Source organism: Camelus ferus, chromosome 23 (genome assembly GCF_009834535.1).
Source record: "Camelus ferus isolate YT-003-E chromosome 23, BCGSAC_Cfer_1.0, whole genome shotgun sequence".
Classification (NCBI taxonomy): domain Eukaryota; kingdom Metazoa; phylum Chordata; class Mammalia; order Artiodactyla; family Camelidae; genus Camelus; species Camelus ferus.
In genome coordinates, this window is record NC_045718.1 from 16,082,129 (window position 1) to 16,109,964 (window position 27,836).

Genomic DNA, 27,836 nt, shown 5'->3' on the forward strand with positions numbered 1-27,836 from the left:
CACAGAAAGGACTGTTCAGATCAAAACTTCCTTTCTGTAGAACAGCCACAGTGGCCACACGGTCTTTTATAAAGCCTTTCCTGTTGCTCCTGCTATTAAATTCTGCTCCTGCCTTTCTAACACCCTTAACTTTTTTTTTTTAAGAAAAGCACTGCTCTTTCCCCAACCAGTACTCGAAAATCCATTTGTTCCTTGAATGTTCATGGATTAAAAAACAAAACAAAATTAATGTAAAAAAAAACAGTGTCAAGTTCAGTTTAGTTGATCATATCCTTAAGAATGTCAAAAATTTTACTGGATTGTAACCTCAAATTCCACCCTTGATTAGTTACATATAAGAAAATACTATTTGAACCAGAACCAAAATTAAGTATTGAACTGAGGGTTGAATCTGGAGCAAACCAGGTATTGTGGAGAAAAGAAAAAAAAAAGTATTAAATCTATCAAGGGAAATCAACTCCTGTTCTTCCAGGTTCAAAGATTTCCACTCATGACCTCCCTAAACGAGGACACACCCATTAATTTTCCTTCATGGACTCAACAGGAAGTGGAGATATGAAAGGGAGATGTTGTAGAAAGCAGGACAAATCTACCGTTACTGAAAGGAACATGTCTCCTTTGGGCCCACTCCACTGATTCCGACCTGAGGTGGGGAAGGCTAGCAGCAAGCAGCGAGCTACAAATAGATTTCATAAGATGGAAGCTACCCATTTCCAGCTATGCGTGTGTGCGTGCGTGCGTGCATGCGTGCATGTGTTGGGGAGGGAAGTCTGAAAGAAAGAACCAGAATGTAGTGTCAGTCAGCAAAGCTGCCGAAATCCACATCCCAGAGGTAAACCTAACGAGGCCAACATTGGAGAACTGAGATAACACAAACAAGCACTTTCCGAGTGAACGGCCCCCTTCCTGAGCACTGCAAACAAGACAGTGAACGCTATCGCCATTTCACCACAGGCACACTAGAGAAAAGGGGGGCGTTTAGTCAAGGGCGCTGCCAACGGCCAGTCCCCATCAGCTTATGCCTTGCAACCTGTCCTGGTACCATGACCAAGCCTGACTGTTGAGCACCTGTTTCCAGTTGAGACACCACAGCTGTCCTACTTGCATGCATGATTTGAAGGGAAGGCCAGGGTGTTTGAGATCATCAGTAAGAAGTGGAGAAAACACTTCATTTCATTCAGAGCCTGTCTCTCTTGGGGACACAGATCCTTTTGTCCAGTCTATTAGAAATATATATAATACATTTTTCAGTCTCATGAGTTAATCTTTTAAAAAGGGATCCCCAAAGAAAAAGCGCAACCAAATGCACACAAGTAACCTAGAAGACGTGATTACCTCTAAAGGATGTGCGTATATGACAGAGATGTTAGTGCAGATTAATATATTATAGAGATTGTGTTACATAAAATACCACGGCTAGTTTTAAAAGACCCTTCCCCCCAGTCTTCACGAAACATAATCTAAGGAAAGCGCAAATGTTACTAGGAATGTAAGACTTAAATTTATAAACCCCTAAAAAGAGAAGTGCATGGTGGAAACACTGAGAGGCTTTTTAACATGTGAACACAAACCTTGTTAAAATACCTGAACAAACCCAGAAAGCAAGTAGAATCATCTTTAACACTCCCATTGCAAAGTTCACAACTGTAAAGTTAACCATCATGAAAGATAATAATCCAATTGCTACCTATGTTTAAGTTTTGCATTTCGGCCAAGCACTAAAATCTCCAAATTCATTCTTTAACACACACAGTGTAACAGTGAAACGACTCTCTGTCACTGGTGCTTTCTTAAAAAAAAGGAATCACAGAGTAAGGATACTCTTTACAATGTCTTAAAAATCAGAGTAAAAATATTCCTTAAATAACCTTTGTTCTATGACCATCTGCAAGAAAGCCAGGTTGTTTGAGAGAAAAATACGTTGTGACTTAAAAGATAGAAGGAAAACCACGTAAGTAAACATTGAAGAAGCAAATCTAGAGAAAAAGGCAGAGGTTAAATTTCACTAATTTTTCAACTTATTAGTGCACTAAGACCCCGAAACCTTGCTCCCATGAGCTCATGGTTATCAGAATGTGGAGGATCAAAACTACAGATCTGTCTCCTGCCTCCATAATGCATGTAAAAGTCTGTTACCAACTGCACACAGGCCTCCTGAATGCATGGTTTCTCCAGCCCCACAGAGCCCCTTAAACTTTTGTTTTAAGCAACAGGAGCAGTAAGCAGGGGCCCTAGTAAAAAGACAAAAGCTAACTGAATAGAGTCAGAGCAGCACTGAACACACTCCCATGGAGCACAGGATGTGGAGTGAGATTAGAGCCGGGACAGCTCACGTCCTCGAGCAGAGCTGGCAGGCACTGGGGGACGGGGCGTGCAGTCGTATCCTTCCAGTAGCAGGAAGCCGAGAGATGCACTTCATGCCGTATTTCCATGAAGATATGGGGAGACAGGTGTATGGAAAAGAAAACGTTCTACCCCCGAATAAAAACAGCATGGCTCACGGGACCTAAATGCACATTTATGGCACAGAAGAATTTCAATTCTGTTTTCATGAAGGAAAAATCTCAAGTCTTTGTGATTGAGTTTCACATTAACTGGTACTTTATTTACTTAAAACCTAAACATTGTCAGTTTGAGAAGAAATCCACTGTGATATATAGATCTCGCCATTTAAGTTCTAGGGTTTTTTTTGTTTTTTTTTTTTTTTTGATCCTTGGTAAAATTGTATCCAAGAAACAGAATAGATACATATATACTTTAAAACATGAACCATCAGAGAATGAAATAGGAAATAAAAAATGATTTAAGTTTTGGCGGCCCTTGCATTTTAAGTTCCTTAGACTGTAGCAGGATAGAAGGATCACTGGCTCCGAGTCTCTTAGAGATAACAAGTGATGAAATTAAAAAAAACCCACACCCTCAAACAAGGTCAGGTAACCCAATTCCCTACCCTGCCCCAAGGTAAAAAATATGAATACTTTTAGTAACAATTCAGAATTCACCTTTATCTCCTACTTGCCCCATCAGTGGAAGCTTAGTCATGATTTTTTAGACATCCATATTTTTGTATATAGATATATAAACTTGTATTAGAGGACAATTAATTTTTTTAAAAAGTCCAGGTAGAGAAAGAAGCAATCATTTTTAACTAAAGCCCTCTACGTTTTTTGATTACTGTTCAACTTGCTACCATTTAGCAAAAAAGCAAAATTTCCATAGTGTTCACCTCAAATCTTATTGCTTTACAACTGTGGTATACCTTCCATCAAAATTAAAAAGATGAAGCAGTCAATCCAGTGATTCATCTGACATGGCTTTCATTGGGAAAGCGGGTGGGTTGGTGGGGGCGGTGACAAAGAGAAGACCAATAGACAAAAAGGGTAAATTAAACATACAATGGTTTTCTTTACAAAAAAAAAAAAAGAGAGAGAGAGAGAATATGTTATTTTCAACAAAAGGAAAAAAGCATTGAAAGCCCATGAGTCAAGCCATAGCCAAAACCATATTCTATCTTAAGTAGGTTTTCTTTTTTTTCCCTCTTTTTTTCTTTTTTCTTTTTTTTTTCTCTTTTTTTAAATAAAATCTCTCCCCAAACCATTATCACTTTTAATCCTCCCCAGACTGGGCTTCATCTTCAGACCCTTCATCCCCAGACTTCTCGGGCGGAGGGCTTGCAGAAGCTTTCTTTTCTGGAGGGCTTTCTGGTTCCTCATCTTCTTCTTTGGGAGAAGGAGTCTTTTCTTTTGATGCCTTTGAAGCGGTGGGGCGACCCACTTTCCCTTTGCCTTTCACAGGACTTGGCGTCACTGAAAGAAAGATACCCATTTGGGGAAGGGAAGAAAATGTCTTTAATAAACATCAGCTACAAAACAAAACAATCGGTAAGAAAAAAATCTGTAAAGACAACACCGCAACTTTCTAAAAATCAGCGTGGGTATCAAACACTTTTTTACTAACACCATCATGTTATAGCAGTAATGTCTATAATAAAGATGCTAAAGAAACTGCGTATCATCCTTAGTGGCTTGTGAAACTAAAACCTGTTCATGATAAAAATTAGTTACGTTTAAAAATTGGGTGAAGAAAAAGGGATGTAACTTAATCTGGTAGAACTGACGCCACCAGCAACTTTGGATAGTCCCATCATTCCCAACAGCAAGAGATAATGAGTAAAAAGTTCTACCTGCCAGAATGAAAACGAAAAGCAAATCCAGCTTTCCGATTTAGTGACAGTCTAGCTCGACCCGGAGAATGTCTGGCTCAAAGAAAAATGAATCTAAGTGCTCAGCTGTGGTTTTAGTCTGTCAGCACAGAGGATGGTGTAGGAATCGGAACACAGAGCGCTGATGTATTGCTACAGGTGTGTGTTTTCACAATTTCATGTTGACTAGACGTTGAGACTGTGGTATCAAAGGGGAAAAAAGGGCAGTAGTAGCTACGCTGGTGTGGTGTTTCTACCACTGGGCCTGATTCACATAGGTCGTTCTCAAGCCTTGCCTTACGCAGAGCAGTAGCTGGACAGGGCTAAGCCACCGGACCGCTGCAGGGGCTGGAGTCCTCATGACTAAGTCAGTGCTGCTTCCAACTACGGAAGGCAGGATCCCTTGATTCTTGTTAAGTATGTGGCCAAGGCCAAGCCCTAATGAAGGATTTCTGTAGAGAAGCTTATTGGTTCTTGAGATTTTTCAAAGCAATAATTCATTTCACTTCTGCAGAGCTCACCTGTGGCCTTTAGCCTGGGTTTGGGCATTTTCTTTTCTTTTCTCTCAGGTTTGGACTTCTTAACCATCTTTTTGTTTTTCTTTTTTGAACTGCCATAGTCACTATCATCATCATCTTCCATTAGGAAATCCTCATCACTGCCGGAATCTTCTGAGAGGAAAGAAGAATTTCAACGTCCAACTTAATGTACACATCCTTCCAAGTGAACAAAGGAAGAGAGTGCTAAGAGTGACTGCAGGATGGGATTTAGGAGTCAAACACTCTTGGGTTCTATTTGCAGCTGTACTACTGATCTGGCTGGAGTTGTCACTGGCCCCACCTCTAAAATGGTTTAGCACGCACATGAGGGTCATGACTGACTTGTTTTAGGAGTAGGTTGAAACAGGAAGAGATAAGACAACCTGGATAAAACATAAAGCCATCAAACAACTTTCGGTAGTTCCATCGTTCCCATATAGTCCTGACGAGACCAGGGAAATGAAACTGCACTGATTCCGTGCGTCTGTCCCAACTATAAACAAATGAACTAAGAAAACGCCATACGAAGCAAAAATACATGTAATTAATTAATCTAAGTAACTTGTGAAACGTCTAAATTCTTTTTCTTTTTTTAAATCACTTTTTTTTTTTTGGCATGGGGAGGTAATTAGGTTTATTTAAATTTTTCTTTAATGGAGGTACTGGGGATTGAACCCAGGACCCTGTGCATCCTAAATACGTGCTCTACCACTTGAGCTATACCCTCCCCCTTGAAACATCTAAATTCTATTAACACGTTTGTCAAGAGAGGTCTATGCCCTTCTCTACCAAATCTTATAACACCCACCAGGTAACTGTTACTCTAACAACTGTTCACTCAGTATTTCAGTATAAATGATGCACATCATAATCATAGGAATCTTTGAATCTTTTAAAATACAAATAGATATCAAACAGTCATCTCTCTTAATAGTGAGGATCTAATTTAAGGGACTGATTGTAACATTTAGCATCCACAAAAATGCTGAAGTAATCAAGGTCACCAACTACAACCACGACCAGAGTAACAGGCCAGCGGTACGTACTCTCCTGGAATGGTGCCTCATCCTCGTCTTCTTGTTCTTCTTCACTGCCCACATCTTCCATGAGCATCTCCCTCTGTTTAGAGGCTGCTTTAGAGGCTGCCTGCCGTTGCTGGCGCACATTTTTATGATCTTCTTTTTCATCTTCACTGTCCTCTGCAATATCAAAGTTATAATGCAGTGATCAAAGAGTTATGGGTTTGACAGCTGACAAGAAAAGCCAGTGTAAGATACAATCTGCAGCTTTATTTCATTCAAAAAGGGTAAATTCTATCCCTAAAAATTCCTATAAAATATACAAAAGAGCTAAAATTCAAAGAATGAACTTAAATAAGACTATATTCCCACTATTACATATAAAATAACTTAGGCATGGAGTTTTAAGTAGTAATAAAGCTGAATTTAGGTGTGAACACATGCTTCTTACAACATACTTTAAACTTACATCATTCCTTTGCCCTAAAATTCTCAATTGCAGTCAAATCTACGTTCACAATTTTTAAAAACTAAAGTTAGAAAAATATTTTTAAATAGTAGAACCGGGAAGGCTATCTTCCAATGATATTTATTCTAAGATACAAAACATACAGATGCTAAAATAATGTCAAGCTACTATCCTTTATGAATGAAGTGTGACCATTTCAGTTTAGAGGGGTTTGAGGGAAAATTTTAAAACACATTTATATTTAGATCAATTAGATCTTAATACAAGTTAAATAAAATTACTTTCTTATACTATAGTCTATCAATGAAAAGTTCTTTTCAACACACAGCTGTGCTTGTGAATATATCTGGTTAAAGAGCAGGCTGCCAACCAACCGGCTCTAGACCAAGTCACATCTGTATTAGCCTCTACCTACAGCTCTTCTCCTGGACTTTGGGGCTCCCGTATTAAGATTTAGCTGTGGGAAATGAAAATCAAAATCACGAGACATCATCTCACATCTGGTAGAATGGCCATTATCAAAAAGAACACAACTAGCAAATGTTGGTAAGGATGAGGAGAAAAGGGAACCCTTGTACATAATTGGTGGGAATGTAAACTGGTGCAGCCATTATGGAAAACAATATGGTGGTTTCTCAAAAACTTAAAATTAGAACCACCATATGGCCCAGCAATTCCACTCCTGGGCATATATACAAGAAAAACAAAAACATTAATTCAAAAAGATACACACACCCTGCTATTAACTGCAACATTATTTATAATTGCCAAATATGGAAGCATCCTAAGTGCACATCAATAGATGAATGGATAAAGAAGCTGTAGCATATATAGGCAATGGAATACAACTCACCCATAAAAAAGGGTATTTTGCTTTTTGTGGCCCTTCATTCACCTTTTTTGTTTGTTTCACTTCTAAAACCAGAATTTTATAATTGGCATAAACATTTTCATTGCACCAAAAAAAACAAAATACCTGGAAATAAACTTAACCAAAGAGGTTACCTATATTCTGAAAACTGTAAAACACTGAAGAAGGAAATTGAAGATGATACAAAGAAATGGAAAGATATCTTGTGCTCTTGGATTGGAAGAATCAACATTATCAAGATGGCCATACTACCCAAAGCAATCTACAGATCCAATGCAACCCCTGTCAAAATACTCATGACATTTTTCACAGAACCAGAACAAACAATTCCAAAATTTATATGGAACCACAAAAGATGCCAAATTGCCAAAGCAATCTTTTAAAGGTCTTTTTTCCCCCTCTTTCTTCTCTTTGTTCTCTTTTCTTACAGTTTGATGACTAGAGAAATTCCTTTAACATTTGTTTTAAAGTTGGTTTGATGGTGCTGAATTATTTTAGCTTTTGTTTATCTGTGAAGCTTTTGATTTCTCCATCAAATCTGAACCAGAGCCTTGCTAGACAGAGTATTCTTGGTTATACGTTTTTCCCTTTCATCATTTTAAATACATCTTGACACTCCCTTCTGGCCTGTAGAGTTTCTGCTGAAAAATTAGCCGATAACCTTATGGGAGTTCGTTCCCTTGTATGTTATTTGTTGCTTTTTTCTTGCTAATTTTAATATTTTCTCCTTATCCTTAATTTTTGTCAATTTGATGACTATGTGCCAAGCTTGATGTGTTCCTCTTTGGGCTGATCCTGTGTGGAACTCTCTGCGCTTCCTGGACTTTGGGTGACTGTTTCCTTTCCCAAGTTGGGGAAGTTTTCGGTTATTATCTCTCCAAAAATTTTCTCAGGTTCTTTCTCTCTCTCTTCTTTTTCTGGGACACTTAGAATGAGAATATTAGTGTGCTTCATGTTGTCCCAGAGTTCTCTTAAACTATCCTCATTTCTTTCCATTCTTTCTTCTTTTTTCTGTTGTGCAGTAGTGATTTCCACTATTCTGTCTTTTAGCTCACTGATCATTCTTCTGCCTCGTTTAGTCTATTCTTGGTTCCTTCTAGTGTGTTATTCATTTCAGTGATTTTACTCTTCAACTCTGTTGAGTTTTCATTGTATTTTCCAACTCTTTGCTAAAAACTTCACTCTGTGCTTCTATACTCCTCTTGAGTTCTCTGAACATCTTTGCCATCATTACTTTAAACTTTTTCTCAGAAAAACTGCCTATCTCCTCATCACTTATTTCTTCTTCTGGGATTTTACCTTGTGCCTTAGCCTGGGAAATATTCCTCTGCTGCCTCATATTGTCTATCCTTCTACTTGTATTTTTAGGTAGGTTAGTTATCTTTCTCGACCTGGGAGAGGTGGCCCTCTTTGGGAGACATCCTATGCATCCCAGCAGGACACTCCTCTCTTGTCACCCAAGAGTCAGGGTCCAGCCAGTCCCAGTACCGTGGGGCTCCTGGAGTTAAGCCCCACTGGCCTTCAAAACCAGATATTCTGGGGTCTCCTCCTCCTCCCAATGCTAGAATCCTGGGCTGGGGACATGGGGCTTAGAACTCTTACTCCTGTGGGAGGGCCTCTGCAACTTAATTATCCCTCAGCTTGTGGGTTGCCCACCCAGGGGGTATGGGGCCCGATTATATTGCAAGCATGCCCCTCCTACCATCCTGCTGTGGTTCCCTCTTTAGGTTTCCAGTTGAAGATCTTTTTTGCTAGGTTCCAGTCTTTTTATCCTGATGGTTGTTTAGCAGTCAGCTGTGGTTTTGTTGCAGTCGCAAGGAGAGGTGAGCTCATGGTTCTACTACTCCACCATTTTGACCAGAAATCTCATTAATTCTTTTAAGTTAAAATTCTTATAAAAAACTTTCTCCATGGTTACTGTTTCAAAGAATTACTTTCAGCTAAAAAGAGTAGGACTGACACTAACTGTTGTTTGCTTTTTAACCCAGGGCCATCACTCCCCTTTTATATCTCGATTTCACTTAGTACTGTATATAAGTTCATATTATTCTATTTAATTTGATATCCTTTATTTGTTCATGTAAATGGTTTTCAATCTTGACTATGCATCAGAATAATGTGTAAATACTTTTAAAAATCCAAGCCTCCACATCCCATCTGGACACACTGAATCAGAAGTCCTGGGATGGGATGGAGTATGTTTAAAAAAAAAAAAAAAAAAAAAAAAACCTTCACAGGAAACTGTAATAAGCCACCAGGACTGAGAATCACTTTGAGCTCTTTGAAGATGGAACATGTAACGTGTGTAATGCAGTATTTACGACAGTGCCTGGCATTATTATAAACCACTTATCAAAATGTCTAATAATAAGTATATAAATAAGAATTACAATTATTATGTTAAAAATTGTACCTGCTGAGTGAGAATCATCCTTCTTGGTCTTCACATCTTTTTCTTCTGAGTCCTCACTATAAAGGGAGAGGGGGGAAAAGTTTAAAAGTCTTAGGTCAACATCTCAGAGGACACAGATCTCTGGCATCTGACTGTAGAAGAACACCAAAGAAAACCTCTTTTATACATAAAATGTTTAAACAGATGCTGAGGGGTCAAATTGCTTCCATTATTCCCCTGCTTCACAGGGATGCTGGTGAATAATTTATCTGTTTTTTGAACAGTTTTATCTACTTTTGGAAAACACTGCTTCTTCCAGAGACCCAAAGGAAAAAAATAAGATATCTCAACAGAGGTTAAAAACTTCTCACCTACGGAGAAGGCCTGGTTCACAAGAAATTTAATAAGAACAAAAGTCTGTGCTGTAAGAGGCAGAGTATAACTATACTGAAAGTAAGTCACATAATATATCAGTGGTGGTAAAGCAGGCAAATACATGGACAGCACCAAATATAGATGCAAAAAACCTAAAATATAATTATTAAAGAAAATGGAGTTCAGTTATAAAGATTACAATATGCCAAAAAATTTATCTAAAACAAAATGAAAACAAATCAATTAACATTATTGCCTAATATTTTCTGCCTCCAATATTTCTATACATCAAAAACCTCAACACACAGACCTGACTACTATCATGGAGAAAATAAAAGTGAGCTAAAGGTCACTGCAAAGTAAAATAAGAAGGTAAGGAGATTCAAAGTTCAATGGAAAATTTTACAAAATAACTTTTTAGGTCACAAAAATGCACATTTTATATCCTCACAAATCTTAACTTGGAAATCTGTGTTCTAGTGTTCCATCTTTGTCATAAATTAATTAGTTGTATGATCTTAGGCAGATCATTTGGTATTCTTCAGTGCTAAAATTTTATGATTCCATGAGAAATTTTGACAAACAAAAACGAAAACAGTCATACTTAAAAACTGCCTTCATAGCTTTCTTTTCTCAAACAACAGATCTGGTAAATCTCTTTTGGTATTCCCATAATCTAGACGGCACTCAAACAACAAACTATTGAACCCAAGATTCCCAGACAAAGCGAAAAATCAAACACATTTCTTTAGTAAGTAATGTGATCCAAACACACCAGAATTCTGAACCTGTGACTATCCTATATAAATATTTTATGCAAAATAAGCATTTAATTCACAAGTCTATTACAATGATGAAGAACTGTACCACTTTCTCTAGTTCTTTTATTATTGAATTTATAGAGACCACTAATCCTTGAGCCCTGTTACAGCAAGGTCAAGTAAAAGCTGAACTTTTAAGTAGAGCCCAACAGAAAAATCAACATGATACGGATCTGAGAGAATAAACATACAAGCTACTTAATACAAATGGCAATAAAAGTTGTATTTATTTCAATCATTCTTGGACACTTAGGAGAAAGTGAAAAACCACATGATTAAGCGACAGGGAAAAATTCAGGCTAGATATCAATCACATCAATGAGACATTATAACAGGCCATAAAGAAGCTCATTCCTAGGAGAAATATAATAAACGAATATAATGAAAGATAGTTCTAAGTTGGACTGCTGTATAAAACTGGATTAGAGAGATATAGTATGAAACTATGGAAGAGTTGTCTCCCAAAAGTATAATTTTGTCTTACTTTTTTCCTCAAAACCACATTTCTGAAATTCTTCAGGAAAGAAAATACCAGAGGTTAGTGATTAAAGCAAGCAGAAAATACTAGGTAAACGCATTTATTATTGTTATTTCTACAAATTTAGCATTCTGTGAATTCAGCATGAAAGACTTTTGCCTAGGGCTTTATGACAGTGATTTTAGTGCTTGAAAGTAAGTATCTTAGAAGAACTAGCAACAATTATTATCATTTCTTAACTGCTTATACTTAACAGCATTGTTTGGAAGTGGTATTGCCTAATAGTTAGAAAACAGACTTTGGAGTCCAGCAGATATGGTTTTAAGAACTGCTGGCCCATTTGCTGGTCCTTGAATAAATCACTGACCCCTCTTAGTTAATATTACTTATCCTAATAAAGGTGTTGTGAGAATCATAGGATAATGAATATAAATTAGCGCAGAGATATTGGCACTTAGTAATCATAAACAGTAACTACCATTGCCGCCACCACCACCACCACCAGCACCACCACCACCGTCATGGAGGTCTTAAAGTTATGCTACAGTGAGGATGAGAGTGTCACGTGTATACCTGTTAAGAGCAGAGATGAAAACTACAATATCTTGGTTTCATGAGGCCTTAAGTCATCTGAATTCATTTACAGAAATAAAGGAAAAGAAACTGTCCAAAATATTTAAAATAATTATTTAAACAAAGTAGAATTGATTACAGACAGTAAAACCCAGTAGGAAATGCAACTTAAGACTCCAAGCTTTAGCTATGATTCTGCCAGTGATCTGTGACTGAACAGAAAAGGTCACTTATTCTTTGCCATCACACAATGTAAATGTCAGTACTACTCTTAGGTAACAAGTCACATACTTAAACAATCTTTCTGTCTCTGTTCAAAGGTTCGATGTAGCAACAAAGGCATTCCAGCATTTTTGGAGCTCACCTTGGATTCCAGGCTGAGTCCAAGCAAGCCTCAGGACCTCCGAGAGGCTAACCTCGAGACTCAGAGGCCCTGCCTGAGGTGCTATGAAATATGCAGAACAACACTGAGTGGACAGTAAGCACTTTCCCAAAGTAACTGGAGATTCTACTCATTTAGAAATCAGAGACAACCCTCTTCTCGGAGTCATGACAGCATAAGAAGAAACACATTAACGACACCTCTTACCTATCTTCCTGTGAATTCTTTCCAGATCGCCTCTTATTTTTAGCTTCTCGGGGAGAAGATCGAATTTTCTTAGTTGGAGGGCCTGAATCTCTTCCATAATCTTCGTCTAAATAGAGTATTTTTCAAATTCAGTGAACTGTACTATGATTTTTACATGTCAAAACTACCACCAATATTTACTGAGATAATTTTCTCATGTGATTTAAAAAGTGAGAGGTCAGGATTTCCTAAATACTTTTTTCATTAAAAAAAAAATTCTTTCCTACCCATTCTACCATAACTCAATCATTTCCAATTTTTGCATATTACCCTCCAGTCTTCATGTGTATATTTTAATCTACCTGCAGCCAAATATCTCTTATTTTATATTCTACCCTTTTAAATTTTTTTTTTTACTTTTTTTTACCCTTTTAATTTATTAAAGATTTTTACATGTTTCCATATCTTCATATCTATTTGGAAACTATTATAGTAATATGGTTATATTACAAGTATTTTAGAATGTAAAGAACCCACAATTCTATAGTCCTAACACAGTTATCAATTAAATTACACTTAAACTAAAGTATTATACATAGCATACTCTGACATTTGGTGAAAATACCTCCAATTTCAAAAGCTCTATGAAACAAAAGAAAAATAACTCTGCCTTAAAAGGTGTAGTAAAAAACTATAGTTTAAAAAAAAGGTATAGTGAAAAACTAGTTTCTTACACCACTATATATAATCATGAGGATCTAGAATATTTTGAAGCTTCAGCAATTATTAAATGGTTGAATAATTATAAATTATGGAATATCATACAACCATTAGCAACCATAAACTTTTAGTAACACAAGAAAGGAAGGGGGGGGTACGAGGGACACAAAATCCGAAATTGTATAGCAAGATGTCAACTATATTTTTAAAAGGAAAAAAAGGACAAAAGGCTTTTTAAATAAAAAGGTTAAAATGGCCATTTGCTGGCTAAGGGGCCTTGAGTAATATTTCTGCCTCAGTTCCCTTATCTGTAAAATGAAAACAACAATATGTACATATAGTCCCATTTTAACAGGACTGACCTAAGGATTAAATGGGTAAATGCAAACATTTAGCAAGCATTTAATAAATATTAGTATTAACTCTGGGAGGTTGGATTATGTTATTTTTTAAATTCTTATTTATACATATCTTTTCTAAGTTTTCCCAAAGTGCATAATATTATTTTTATAAAATAAAATTAGGCTTAAAAAAGAAAGAAAAAAGAATAGTAAATACATCTGGAAAGTGAAAGGACATATTCTAAAGAAAACTTTTATGGCTAAGATTTAAGATACACTACTCATTCTGAGTTCACAAATCAAAGGTGTTTTACAAAATAGTTTCATCTTACTTCATTATGCAAAAAACTTATATACTCCCTATTACAAAGTATGGGTTTTACTGTGATTATAGCAGGAGATACATCAACTGATAAACATTGCAGCAGAATTGTTGCACATTTCAACTCTGAACTCCAAAACCAGATAAGGAAAAAAAGAAGTATTCAAATGTTTATTATCAATAATTTACTAAGGAAAAGTTAAAATCCATGCAAGTTCACCTTCTGTTTTGGGTGACACAGACTGACATAATTTACATACATCAATAGTCTAAAAATAAAAAATAAAACTTATTCCAAAAGAATAATGAAAAAGTATATAAGCTGGCTATTCTTCCACTAGTCAGGCCAACTTACATTTTATTGAAACCGCAAAACTTACCAGCATCATCAGATTCCTGAAACTGTGAATAATCAACGACCTTCCTATTTCTGTAGAAAGAAGAGATTCTAATTAAGATCACAAAAACATAGGATTTTTATAAGATATTAGAACCCACATTTACTTCATGAACAGAATTAGAACTAGCTCTCTGAAAAGTATTTTTCAATAAGCCCCTACCATCAGCCAAAAACTGTCACTTTTTTACAGGAAAGTGCAGCTTAAACCGAAAGTATTTCAAACTACAATTCTCATATTGCTCATCTCAGGGATGGCTCAAACACTATCCTTTCCCACAAAACAACTTTTCACCTTCCACGAGTACGTAAGATAGTAAAATAAATCAAACTACCATGTATATTCATTATAGAGAGACAATATCACACAAACCCAAACTGTAAATGTTATTTTTACTGCTACACATGCACATACACCTACACCTGATAAGCAAGGTTATTACTGAGTTTTTTTCATGTCAAAGTGACTCAAATATAATACAGTTAATTATAATATATAAACTGTGGTGACAGTCAAGTCTTACATAGAAGGGGATGGAAAAAATTGATTCATTCAAAACATGCTTTTTATTAATGAGCATTTATTAAAGGTACAAATTTATGTATCTACTCGATTCAAAGATTTTTAAGTACTTCTTACTAGGTAAAGCTTCTTTAATATCTCAAACAAATCTTAATTTTCCTACCTTATAGTCTAAACTTAGAAGTTTAAAATTCCTCCCCTAGAGAGATATGAAAACTTCCATGTTAGTAACCAAACAGTCTAGCATTTAAGAGAGACTTAGAGGCACTGTAACTGAATGGAAACTGAATAAGTGAACTGAAAGAACTAAGAGAAACAGGCCACCAACTGCACTTAACCTGAGCAGAGGAACATTCCCGGTTTTACAGATGAAAACACCATTTAAATGCAAAAAACAAGATAGTCAGAATTCAAGTATAGTTATGACTTCTATATAATATGCAAAAATGACAGGGTAGGGGTGAAATCTGAACACGTTTGGGGCTTAGATGTGGAGGAAAGTAGAGCCTCACCCTTGATTTAAGAGAGAAAGAGAAAAAAAGAAAGGCTCTTAAGGAATTGTGCCTTCTGTTTTTCTTTAGTCTACCAACAATGAACTATCTTCTCATGTTATTGCCTCAATGAGTCAAGACGTAAAACCGTAAAATATGTTGGAACTATGTTTTATTATAAGAAACTGAGTTATATAATATATCAAAGATACCATTCTATTGGGAAAGTTAATTTTTAAAATATGACTCTTATTCCATGTTTATGAGTTACCTAGAGTAGTCAAATTCAGAGACAAAACGTAGGATGGTGGTTGCCGGGAGTGGAGTCGTGGGAATGGAGAGTCATTGGTACTTACAGCTTCAGTTTTGTAACAGGAGAGTTCTGGAGATTTGGGTGCACAAAAACGTGAATGTAGTTAATGCTACTGAACTGTACATTTGAAAATGATTAAGATGGTAAATTTTATGTTATTCTTACAATTAAAAAAAGAATAAATTTTTTTTTCTAAAAAAAGCTTATTTTGGGGGCTGATAATCAAATGCTTATTATATTCCAGCAAAATAGTGTGTTTAATGACAGATGCCATGAAAAACAGTATTATGATCACAATGCAAAGATGACCATTTTCTGCATTACTTAGGATCAAGGAAGATGGGACATGGAACCAGGGGAAGGTATCCAGAAGAGGGAGTTTTAAATTTTAATTTCAAATAATTAATGTACACATTCTGAAATTGGAGGCACGGTAATTTTAGGTTATCCATGCTAGTGGAAATCACAACTAAAATACTGGTACAATTTTTGGGTACCAAATATCAATAGATACATCCTACAAGACTACATAAAGAAGGGTAACTATAATGTTGACGTGTATATCACATGAAAAACAACTGAATAAACCAGGATTTTTAACTTGCAAAAGAAAAAACATGTTAGCTTTGGTGATCAGATGAAGTGTGGGATCAACATAAAGAACTTTTAATAGTTTGCTAATGATAATTACTTCCTTAGTCTATCACTAGAAACACTGCAGAAATTATGTTATAGTAAAAAGTATAAAATCTGTTAGTAAGAATGCTGGGTTCTGCTTCTAGAACTTCAAGCAAATCACTTCATTTCTCTGGGTCTCGGTTCTTCCTCTGTTGGAACTAATGACCTAAGTTGCTTGACAGATCTAAAAAATTACTCTATAAAATTAAATTATCAAAGTTTAATAAAAAAAAGGGGGGAGGGTATAGCTCAGTGGTAGAGCACTTGCCTACCACGCATGAAGTCCTGGGTTCAATCCCCAGTACCACCATCAAAATAAGTAAAAAACAAACCAACCTGATTACCTTCCCCGACCAAAAAAAACCCCCAAACCAAACCAAAACAAGTTTAATAAAAGAAGACTTTTTCAGTTGGAAATGGTCAACTATCCTTTTGCACAGCACACATTTTAACACACATTGCTGGACCGTTTGTTTTCTTCAGTGATGTCATGTCCACATTTCTGGTGCAGAACAAGGTAAAAAGTAGGCACTCCAATGTTTTCTGAAACTTTAGCCCTTAGAGCCAAATTCAAGAGCTCTGTTAGAAACCTAGTTTTAGAAAATACTTCAGGGGATAAAAGCCAGTCTCCTCCAAGTCTTTTAAGATCTCATCTCTTGCCACTTAACGATCAAGCAACCCAGGAGGTCTGTAACCTCACCAGTCATGCCACTGCTTACAACCTGGTTGTGCCGCCAGCTCCTTGGCTTAGAATGCTATTCATACCACTCTTGCTCATTCGACATACAACCTCACCTCCTTTAAGCAATTTTAATCCCTTGATACTATATAATCTACTAAACGCGAGCTTTTTGAGGACAGGGGTTGTCTCTCCTTAATTTGGAGCACCAAATTCAAGAAAGGCGTTTGATGACGGAACGGACTTGCCATCTGCAAAGGATTCGGGTGGGAAAGAGCGTCAGTAGAGAGGAGGTCTGTGCCACTGGAGTGTTCAACCTATCAGACGTTTAATCCCACTGCCCTTGATGACAAAGGAAAATTTAGTTTTCTACAAACTAAAAAACTTTAAGAAATTTACAAGGTAATTATTTAGTAATTTTTTTCTATTCTGTTTTCCAACGAAGGAGAACTACAAAAATGCCGTGTAGACCATGCTAACATTATAAAAGCAATTAAATTTAAAATTTTCAAAATTAAATTGAAAGACTACTCCTCCTCTTGAAACATAATATTTTAACTTTCAATTATGCGAACGTGGCCAGTATTATCTTACATAATACATGTCATTTATCACAAAAACTGTAAAACCCGAGTAAAGCAAAATATGACTAGAAGCAATCTTGTCTTAAGAGTAACTAGTGGGGGGAAAAAGTATCAAAAAGTTTAAGAAAGTGTCTATAAATGCGGAAAAGGGAAAAGAAAAATAATTTAAATAAAAGATCTGTAATAACAAGGGTCATTCACAATAACTCATTATAATGGTTTATATAATTTGGTTCATTTTCTGCTGTCTAAAGCATACTATTTCCCACTACTTAGAGATTTGCCTTATTTAGGGTTGAAATACATTTTTGATGAACTTACTCCTATGCAAACTTGAAACTGAGAAGATACATTGAAACAGAAGTGCAACACTTAAGAGTAACATTTAAGTCTAAGGGCACAGGAAGTTCTACTTCTAGCTGAAAACAAATAAGTATTCTTATTTCCTCAAAGTACTTAAATGTCAAAGCTAAACCAACTCTTCTGTGTATCAAAAACTAGAATTGGGAGGACAACCACCCATTTCTCCAAATAGCATAGAGGTTAAAACACAGGTTTTTAAAACTGGGTTTTAAATCCTGGCTGTGCCAGTTACTTCTCCTCCCTGAACTTCAGCTTCCTCACCTGTAAAATAGGAGCGACAATACCTTTCTCTCAAGATTGCTCCAAGTGACAGATGCACAACTCCCCAATGCATGGCAGCCATTATTTCTTCCACTTTCTTAATCATCAACTTCTTTCTACTAAATACTGGTAAGCCTACCCCCAAAATACCTTTTCTTCCTTATAGCAGCAACTGTCTAAGACCAAAACAAGGGTATTCCTGAAATATGAGGTCTGTAAAATTAACTTTCTGAAGAGTCAAGGATCAACAGTACTTCAGAGAATGGAAATTACCACACCTTTGAGATGATCTCATCTAATCCTCTTACTCTTGCAGATGAGGAAACAACTAAAACCACAAAAATCCAGTGCTACTTTATAACAAACCTCCACATCAAAATAGGGAGAAACACGTAAGTTCCAGGTGAGGAAGAACTTTAAAATAGAAACCAACATGAAATTATTGACACCCTAAGATTTATACTACTTAAAGGGGACAAAACCATTTTCTCAGGGAAATCAGAGACTTTCAGACAACTTACTGCATTATTTAGAGCTCTATCAAGTTGTCTATACTTCCATTTTTACCCTGAATAAGTCATATTGTTCTGGCCAATGAAGAGATGATGAAAAATTAGCTAACTTTCTAGAATTCAGCAAGTTTCTTATTAGGCACTTAAAAGTGCAGTTGAACTCTGAGTTTTGAGAAACCCAAAATAGCTAACATAACTCTTTTCACTAATCACCTAGATAGTAAACATCTACAACAATGTTTTTCAATCTATCAGTCCTGAAATCAAATCATTTTAAGAGAAAAAAGCATTTTAAAAGAACAAGAAGCAAACAGAAAATATCAGGTAAGACTGTACCGAAATAACTGGTAAGTTCCTGGAACTTGTTTCAGGTGTTTGTGTTCTTGTGTGCAGCAAACTGCAATGTAAAGTGTACTTCTTATTGGAACCTCATCAAGTCTCGAGAGCCACTGCCTTAGAATAAAAAAGTGATTTCCAAAGTAGTTTTTTGTTTTACCTTTACAAAAAATGACTTGTTATTGATCCATGGTCACAAAAGTATAACATCTCTTTCTATTTTAATTCATCCTTTAAAGAAAATCACTTTTTTAAGCTTAAGCACTCATAAAATCTATCAGTTCGGTAGCCTGTGGGAGGACAGAGGGAAGGATGATACACCAGCTGTACTAGAGCTACTTACTGGACCTTAGACAATCTAATCCAATCTTACCCTAATGTGTTATTCTAGCAACAAATGTCCCCAGAAGGGAATGTCTGAGAACTTCTCATGATCTTCAAAGGCAACCTAATCTAAGAAAACTTCAATAATGATACAGTTCTTTTCAACGAGGTGAAATCTGCTTCTGAAGTCCACTCACTGACTCAACCTTGTCTAGTTCCTGGGATCACCATGGTCTAAATCTAACCCTCTTCCAACAACAAGTTTATACTGTATGGTGCAGGGAACTAGATTCAATATCTTGTAGCAACTTATGGTGAAAAAGAATATGAAAACAAATATATGTATGTTCCTATATGACTGAAGTATTGTGCTGTACATCAGAAATTGACACATTGTAAACTGACTCTACTTCAATTAAAAAAAAAACCCACAAACACACACAAAATAAAAATAAACCCTCTTCCACAGAGCAGCCCTTAACATTTATGACAGCTTCCACTTTTTCCTTCAAGGCTGAATATTAAAGTTTCTGCATATCAACAACCATTCCTCCCTCCCCTTGAAACTTAGGACATTCACCTCTCCTCTCTCCATTCTTCTATCCCTCAACATTATTCATATGCCAGATTTTCTCAGGGTATAAGAAAGTTAGTTCACAGAGCCAGGATACCTAAACTCAGTTCAGGGCAATTTCTCACAACTGCTTCACTTGTCTTGAGCTTCAGGCTCCTTTGGGCTACGATGTATTGCTTTGACTGCATCATATGATTTTGCTTTTCACAATTAAACAAAACTCAGAAACAGTCACAAGATACAAGAAAGCAAAAATTCAAAAAAAAAAATTTAAGTCAAGAACATTATAGGAAAGAGCACCTGAAAGTTTTTCAAATGGAAAAAGTTTCTAATTTCTGCACAAAAGGGTTGAGTAAAGGAGTTCTGAATAAGCTGGGGATATCTGTTATAGGAGATTGTCACAATCCCCTATTAAATCTTTTTTAAATCAATTTGTTAATATTTTAGTCCAGATGAATAAATATTAACTCTCACATGGCACTCCTTATTCTCAAAATATATTCAGATCTACCCTATTCTCTCCACATAGGAGAATATTTTATTTAAAAAACCACACATATACAAATTTCAACAAGTATAATAACAAAGTACTGGGTAAATAAAATGGGCTGGATTTTTCCCAGTTTAGTGCAAAACCTATGCAATTAGGAAAACCTCAAGCAAGTGAGATTAAAGGGGTCTCAGATGAGCACATTACCAAATTAAGTCCTGTCTGCAGCAGAGAGGGTCTTGGAAACCTCAGTGGAATCTTCTAATTGTCTTAACCCAACCACCAGGGACAAATCTGTAACTCAACAAAGTCAAGTTTACTGACTCATTACAATAAAGGTGATGGGACATCAAAAATGTAGAGAATCTCACCAAACAGAACTTAAAGAATTTAAGGAAGGGTAGAATATAGTTGAAATTTAAATGAAGCCGTGTCTTGGTAGGCTCAAAGCACTGTAGGCCTGTGTGAAAAGGAGTCAGCATCAAGGTCTGGACTGCCAAGTGGACCTTGGGTCCCATTTCTTGGCAAAGAAGGTAGATGTGAATTTTGTGTCCAGGAACCTCTCATTTAAAGCTCTAAAGTTGTAAACTGACAATAAATCTTCCAGCTGTAGCGTATCTGTGGAAGGCAATCTTATCCCACCCTAATGAATAGCAAGCTGGATTTTTACTTCTCAGAGGAGCCAAATTTTAGTTTTTCAATAGTTTATCTTCTGGGCCATTTTATCTTGACAGATGAAACCTTCCTGAAGATCACCTTGCTTTGCAGGTAACCGAACAGGTGCACAATTCAAAACAAACAGATATGCACTAAGAAGCACCTGAAAATACACTATAGGCAGCTGAAACACCCTTTGGCAACCTGTGGTCTCTTTACCTTAAATATTTCAGACCTATAATTATGGCTATTTAGATACCAGTTATTTAAAAATAAGGCAATGCAATTCTGTAACAATCAGTTCCACTTCCTGAACCTAGACAGTAACATTTTTTGAGACAAAAAAAAAAAAAAAAAAAAAGATGCCCCAGTTTGACCAAGTGGTCCTGTGCTAAATCAAATGTTTTCTCCCATTGTCCACAACATGACAGTCTCTTCAGTGTTATCTCCAGTCTCAACAATCCAAGAAGCGACTTCTTCATAATCCAGGGTAATGAGATCACATTTATTTCTATCTTGGCAGCTAAGAATTTTAAAATGCAAATAGAAGTTAACACTTCTCAGCATGCTCAATAACTTCATCATTATGAAGTTTAGGTGATCAAAGTTTGCAAACTCTAAATCTGGCTGTGCAGACTCTAAAATATTATTAACTCCAGAGGGGCGCCATTCACATGGACTACAATGTAGATGTAACATGATGGTGCCAGTTACACAGAAGGTGGCCTTGCTTTTATATATTTTTGGTAAAACAGATGAAAACCAATCTCCCTTTCCTTACTCAAAATTACTTTCTCATTAGTTTTATTGGTATATGCTTTAAAACACTAAAAACTCAACCACTTACCTTGGTTTATAACTTTTGTCAAGTTAAATCAACTCTAATTTCTAATTAATCTTAATTTCCTTCTAATTGTAAAGTACTAGTGAGCTTTGTAAGTGCTGAAACTTCAAATCCTATGGTTTTTCTCCTTTGGTCTTTTAATATGATCAATCAGGGACAGACTAAGTTTTGTTCCTGGGACAAATCCTACTTGATCATCTGTATTTTAAACACATACTGGATTCAGTTAGCTAATACTCTGTTTGGCATTTTTGCGTCTATAGGTATATGTAAGATGAAACCATTAATTTTCTTCTGGTGTCCTTTAGGTGGCTTTGGAATCTATTGGGGGAAATGCTTCTGAATTATGAAATGTATGCACTTAAAGCAACACCACTTACTTAACATTTATGTTTCTTCCCACAAAAGCCTCATACTACTTCATTGCTTTTTCCTCTACATTCAGGTGTATCTTACTTTAATTCTGTCAGTCTCCTGTTCCTTCCAAAAAATTGTCTTCTTCTCCATCCACACACCCCTCAACCTCACTTTAAAGTTGGTCTTCCTCACAAAGGTCCTACTATGAAACATAACTCCTTTCAAAGATGGCAAAGTGTGCTACCACCATGAGAAATAGTAATACCCTGTGGCAGTGTGTCTCATGGGAAAGATCACACTGGCTTTGGGATGGCCACAACTTCTACCTAAATTCCTACTTCATCTCTTAATGGTTAGGTGAATGGAGACAGTTATTTAATTTATCCAAGCCTCAGCCATCTCATATAGGAAATAGGGATAATATATACCTTGTTTGAAGAGTTGTCTCAAGATTTTGGAAAATGTGTAAAGTACCTGGCAGAATTACTGGTACAAAATGAGTTGTTCGGTAACAATAGCCCTATTGAGTTTCAGGTGATGTTGAGAAAGGGACTGCTGCTGCTAAAGGTCCACAGTCTCTGATCTACAATTTAGAAATTCAAAAATCTCTGAAAACCAATTTTTTTCATAACTTATATAGTGGTAAGCATGACGGGTAAACAATGAAGGCTTTTTAGGAATTTTTTTTAGTGTGAAAACTCCTAAGTTTTACTACAGAGATACTACTATGTTTGACTATAGGAGCACTAACCCAGACTCACTGGTAATGGTACATCACACATACAGTATAGGCATCCTGTTATTCTTTTTAAATTTTTGAAAAATTTTGAACTTTCAAACACATATAGCCCCCAATGGTTTCAAACTAGGGACTTTGGACCTGTAATACATTCTATATGGAATCAAATATAATAGATGTAAATCTAGTAGACAGGAAAATAGGTAAGACTCATACAATCTAAATCCAGCTTTTACCATTATTTCTACACCATAGTTCCTTTGACTCCAAAAAACAACTTTGAATTAAAACTTATCTCTGAAAATTATTTTAAAGATTGAGTTTAAAAACTTGCAATTTAAAACATTTTGGTTATATTTTCCCTTCAAATATTTTTTACAGAAAGCTAAAAAAAAAACGTGTATACAGAATGCACTTGCCACTAAAGACATTACTAAGTGAAATAGCATTTGACCACCTTCATGCCAAACACTAGGAAGGAAAAGAATGGTACCACAGAAAGAATACCAGTATTGTATTCAGAAAACCTGGGTTCAAATCTTGACTCTGCTTAATAGTTCTGTGACCTTGAGTAACATATTCTTTAAGCTTATTTTGTCATATGTCATATGGGAATTTAAAAAAATCCTCTATTACAGGGTTGTAATAAAGATAAAACACGATAAAGTGAAACCCTTTACTATAGTACCTGACTCTCCATTTACTCTTAGTAAATGTTTGTTTCAGCAAGTTACTCTAAAAACTGAACTTTTACACTGTCTGATTATAATTTTCAGATTAAATACATGTATGTTGGGAAATGTTGACTACTTTAGAGTTGTTATAAAATTAACTCCATTAATTTTGCAAATTATGTGAGGTATCTTTCAAGGTAAAGTCTACAGAAGAGTTTATGTCTTCTTAGAGGAAAGTGACATGTAAGTAGTAATCAACGTACAGATCCAAGGTTAATAAAAATCACCCTTTCTCTCTCTCACATACACAACCTGACCAGAGACTAAGAAGAGATACAAGGAACCAGGCTGACCTAAAACCACATTTACTAGTATACTAATTTTTTAAGTGTCTTCCTGTGTATACTTGGTTATCAAAAATTCCAAGCTATCTCGAACTTTCAGGTTTCCAAGTTTCCTCCTTTAATAAAGACTTTTGAAACTAATTTTTTGGTAAGAGAGGATATCGATTTTTAGAATCCAGACACATTCCAAACAAAATTCTTTTTGAAAGAAAGCAATCTGGAATCTAGGGAAAGCTATATTCTCAACATAATTATAAACATGGCTGAAAAAATTCTATTATCAACCAGTAAGAGCCTACGCTTTCACATATACACTTTCATGTTAGAAGTTCCTTGCAATCTCAAGTACTAAACAGAAGACAAGATATCAAGTACACTTATGTTACAAAGAAAGGAGTAAACGGATTGATCTAAGTGACTTGGACCATTTTCAGGAAGGGAGGAGGATCTATGGAGAATATACCAAGCTGAATTCCAAAAAACCTAGTTTCTAGTCTGGGCAAGTCAGTAAGTAAATCTCTGCGCTTTCTTTCTCACCTTTTACAAGTAATGGCATTTTCCTATCTCAAGAGGTAACATGAAAGCACTATGAAAAGTTAGAAATGCCATATGCTACAGTAACATCAATACTTATCTGGCAGAAGGTAAATCGATTATTACGTGGAAAGGGGGAAGGCGAGGATAAGCAGGACTGGGAATTAAGAAATCTAGGTTATAGGCCCAATCTTGGAACCTACTAGGGTGTGATGCAAGGTACTGCACTTGTCCAGGTCCCCACATTAAGTCACTTGTAAAATGAATTTGCCTAAGTTTTTTTCTGGCTCTAACACTATAATTTTATGCTATAAATTTGAATCCAAGGCCTAAAATATTTGAGCTGTCATTTATACATGAGGCAGATACTGTAAAAGGTGAAGGTAGCCAATACCGTATGAACAAAACCACTTCGGTATGTGTTGCGCAATGTCTATAGAAAACCCTGCTGTAGCTATCAGTTCATCATTCCCTTCATTTGGAAATTGGTGTCAAGCAGCCATTTAGTACATTTCTAAATTTTCTTTACATGCTTAATATTAAAATAAAAATGAATACTAGTTACAGTAAAAATGAAAACCAGAAAACCCTCAAAATTTTATACAGGCCTAAGGGCAGAAACATCCCAAAAGAAGGTGAGTGGACACTTAATCTCCAACACGTGCTTTTTTTTTTTTTTGGTTTGTTTTTATACAAGGTTGATCATCCTGATATTGGATCAATATCTATCTTTTTTTTGTTCAATTCCTTCAAGCACACAGATTCTTAAATTACACCTGGAAACAAAAGCACTTCCCTAAGACAGAACTTTTTTATTGCAAAATTTAACAAACCACCAAACTCAAGTTTAATTATTTCTGCTTTATTATTGGTCAAGAGTATGTTAAAGACTTTAAAAAAAATTACAAAGAGACTTCATCACTAAAATATATAATCAGAAACCAAGTTGCTTTGAAATTAATAATTTGAAAGCGACCCAAAAAGCTCACAATATATTAACTTCATTCTTCAAGTAGGGGCAAATAAACAGAGTTAAAATTACTTTTAACATACTGATTAAGAAAAAAGTTGTGCACAAATCCCAATGCCTTCAAAAAGCGAATAGAATGCGCTTAGTGTATTTATCCCCACCTGGTGATATTAAAAAATCCAAGCTTTCAAGTAAAAAAAGTTCTGTTCGTGTTCCAACATCTATATCTGGGAACACAAACTCAGGTAGGTGTGTAAGAAAGTTACAATAATAAAATTAAAAGTTATCAAAACCTAGTAAACTGCAGTTAAAAGGTAGAGAAAAATAATAGTCCAATTTCACCACACAGTAATTTACTCCCAGAAGACAGAAGATCCAATCCAGATGAAACAAATCTTTATTATGATAGTCTATTCGTCCTGATCCTAAAGAAAATACTCTACATAAACTGATGGAATACAGTGGTCAATTATGCCCCCAAAAAAGAATGCATACTATCATCTGAAATATTAAGACTCCGTGCCATAAAGTCGGCAAAACTCTTCGGTGGCGATGGTGAGTTATTGGCGATGCGGGTTGAAATTAGGAGGCAGAAAAGCAGTCAGGTAGTTAGTTAGCACTCTCCTGCCCACCCCGAGCGTAGGAGTGTGCAGTCCCATACCACCACCAGTTGGAGACGGATGATCTAGTCAGGAGACAGAACGGTGTGGAACAAAAACCCTCTCCTGGGTTCCAAACCTCCCTTTAGAGGTCTAGGTCAAAATACTTCCGTTTCTCACAAAACTTGGAATGAAGAAGGGGAAGCAACAACTGTTAAAAACATTAAAAAACTAAACCTTTACCTATTTATCCAGAAAACACTATGCAAAGTAGCCAATTCCTTACATTGAAAGCGTCAAGACATTACATTAAAAATCACATTTATTTGCAACAGCTCTCCTCCTTAAGGCCTTAACAGATTGGAGTAAGCCACACCCCTCCATAAATGGCACATTCCATACAATAGCCAGGACGGCAAAGGGCGATTCCACCGGCCGCTGGGGAACAACAAACTTGTTGAAATTCTCAGAATGAAGTCTAACGGTTAACCGAAACTAGCCCCTTTATTATTAGAGTTATTCGGGGGTAAAGAGAGGGTTACAAAAACATCCAAGCCGTGTACGCCGGGTGGGAGTAGAGAGAAGTAGCGGGAACGAGAACCACACGGGATTTGGGTCGTGCTGTTAACCCGCACCTCCCTGAGTAGGGACATTTCCCCGAGGAAGGACATTTCTAGTCGGAGGGAAAGTGCGAACTCAAGGCGGGGGTGGGGGAGGTGGGGAAGGGTTAACCAGCTTGAAACTCCGACTTAGGGGATAGGCAGCAGTCATTTTCCAGGGCCTACTCCCGAACTCTCACTTTCGCCGGAGGGGGAAAGAACGGGTCCCGCCCACGCCCGGCCCGATTCGGGAGGCGGGGCCCGGCAGCGACCCTGGAGGACGGAGGCGTGGCCCGGAGGCAGTGCTGCCCCTCCCCCCTTCCATGGAACACCCCCGTCCGCTAGAGAAAGAGGGCAGAGTCCCCTCCACCCCCACGCAAGCAGAGGAGGGAAGAGGCAACACGGCGTCTCCGCCCCTCCTCAATTAGGGTGGGGGCCGAGCCGAGTCCGCCGGTCCCCGCGGCGGGCTCCAAGGGGCCGGCCCGGAGGAGGTGGGGCCTGGGTGGGGGCGCTGACTTCACACCCCTCCCCCTCCGGCTGCTGGCGGTTCAGGAACACCCCGCCCGCTTCAGTGCGGCGAGTGGGGGAGGCAGCAGAGCAGCCCAGAGCCCTGCAGCGGCGCGCGGCGGGGAGGAGCGCGCGCAAGGGCGCGCGGCCGCCACCCCCCGCGCAGCCCCGCGCGCCAGCAAGGCCCCCCACGCTCAAGGGCGCGCGCGGGCCCCGAAAGGGAGGAGGCCGCGCGTGGCACGGGAGAGGGCCGACTCTAGGCTTCTGTCCCCCACTCCCTCACCGCTCACCCCAACCCGCTCCAACCCTTTCCAGGCCTCGGACTCCGCACTGACCTGACAGGCCGAGACATGTTCGCTGTCGAAACAGGACCGAGTCGAGAAGCCAAAGACCAGGACCCCCCCCCACCCCGCGCGCTCGGCGCCCCACCCCCCCCAACTTCGGCCGATGGGGCTGCTGCCGCCGAACCCCGAGCTGCTGGCTTCTCAAACTCCGCCGCTCCTTGGTTCAGGGCCCCTTAATCAGACGAGCCCCCCGCTCCCCCGTCTCTTCAAAATGGATGAATCAAACCAGCCGAAAATGCGCCAAAGCCGCCCTACACCCAAACCCGCTAGGGCCTGTGGGCTCCGCCCCAACACGACCGGTCATTGGCGGCTTCTGCCAGATGCGCCGAGCTCATTAGTCCGTTTGAATCATCACGTCTCCCAGGCTCCGCCCCGCTCACTGATAGGCCCCGCCTCCTCCTTGAGGTCCTGTTAGTCAAGATGCTCTGAGAGCGCACGGCCGCAAAACAAAAAT

The 27,836-nt window shown here is 37.6% G+C and overlaps 1 protein-coding gene and 1 non-coding gene across 3 annotated transcripts; one reads left to right on the top strand and one right to left on the bottom strand.

The window, feature by feature from the left end:
- Positions 1 to 130: 130 nt before the first annotated feature.
- On the bottom strand, positions 131 to 27,629 carry NUCKS1 (nuclear casein kinase and cyclin dependent kinase substrate 1). Of its 2 annotated transcripts, none has more exons than XM_032467033.1 (7): positions 27,374 to 27,629; positions 14,070 to 14,119; positions 12,328 to 12,433; positions 9,513 to 9,568; positions 5,787 to 5,939; positions 4,723 to 4,869; positions 131 to 3,806 (listed from the first exon to the last, which is right to left on the bottom strand). In XM_032467033.1, the coding sequence occupies exons 1-7, from the start codon at positions 27,388 to 27,390 to the stop codon at positions 3,607 to 3,609; spliced, it is 729 nt and encodes a 242-aa protein (XP_032322924.1). In that variant the 5' UTR covers positions 27,391 to 27,629; the 3' UTR covers positions 131 to 3,606. The 2 variants fall into 2 exon arrangements, with proteins under 2 accessions (XP_032322924.1, XP_032322923.1); XM_032467032.1 differs by having other exon boundaries at positions 4,723 to 4,872; positions 27,374 to 27,626.
- On the top strand, positions 16,330 to 16,401 carry TRNAG-ACC. Its single transcript has one exon. It is a non-coding gene; the product is annotated as a tRNA-Gly (tRNA).
- Positions 27,630 to 27,836: the final 207 nt, after the last annotated feature.

Coding starts and splice junctions, on each gene's coding strand:
- NUCKS1 (XM_032467032.1), bottom strand. Junction 5,940..9,512: donor GGATGATTCTCACTCAGCAG/GTACAATTTTTA, acceptor TTGATATTGCAG/AGGACAGTGAAGATGAAAAA. Junction 4,873..5,786: donor TGAGGCACCATTCCAGGAGA/GTACGTACCGCT, acceptor CTTTCCTCTCAG/AAGATTCCGGCAGTGATGAG.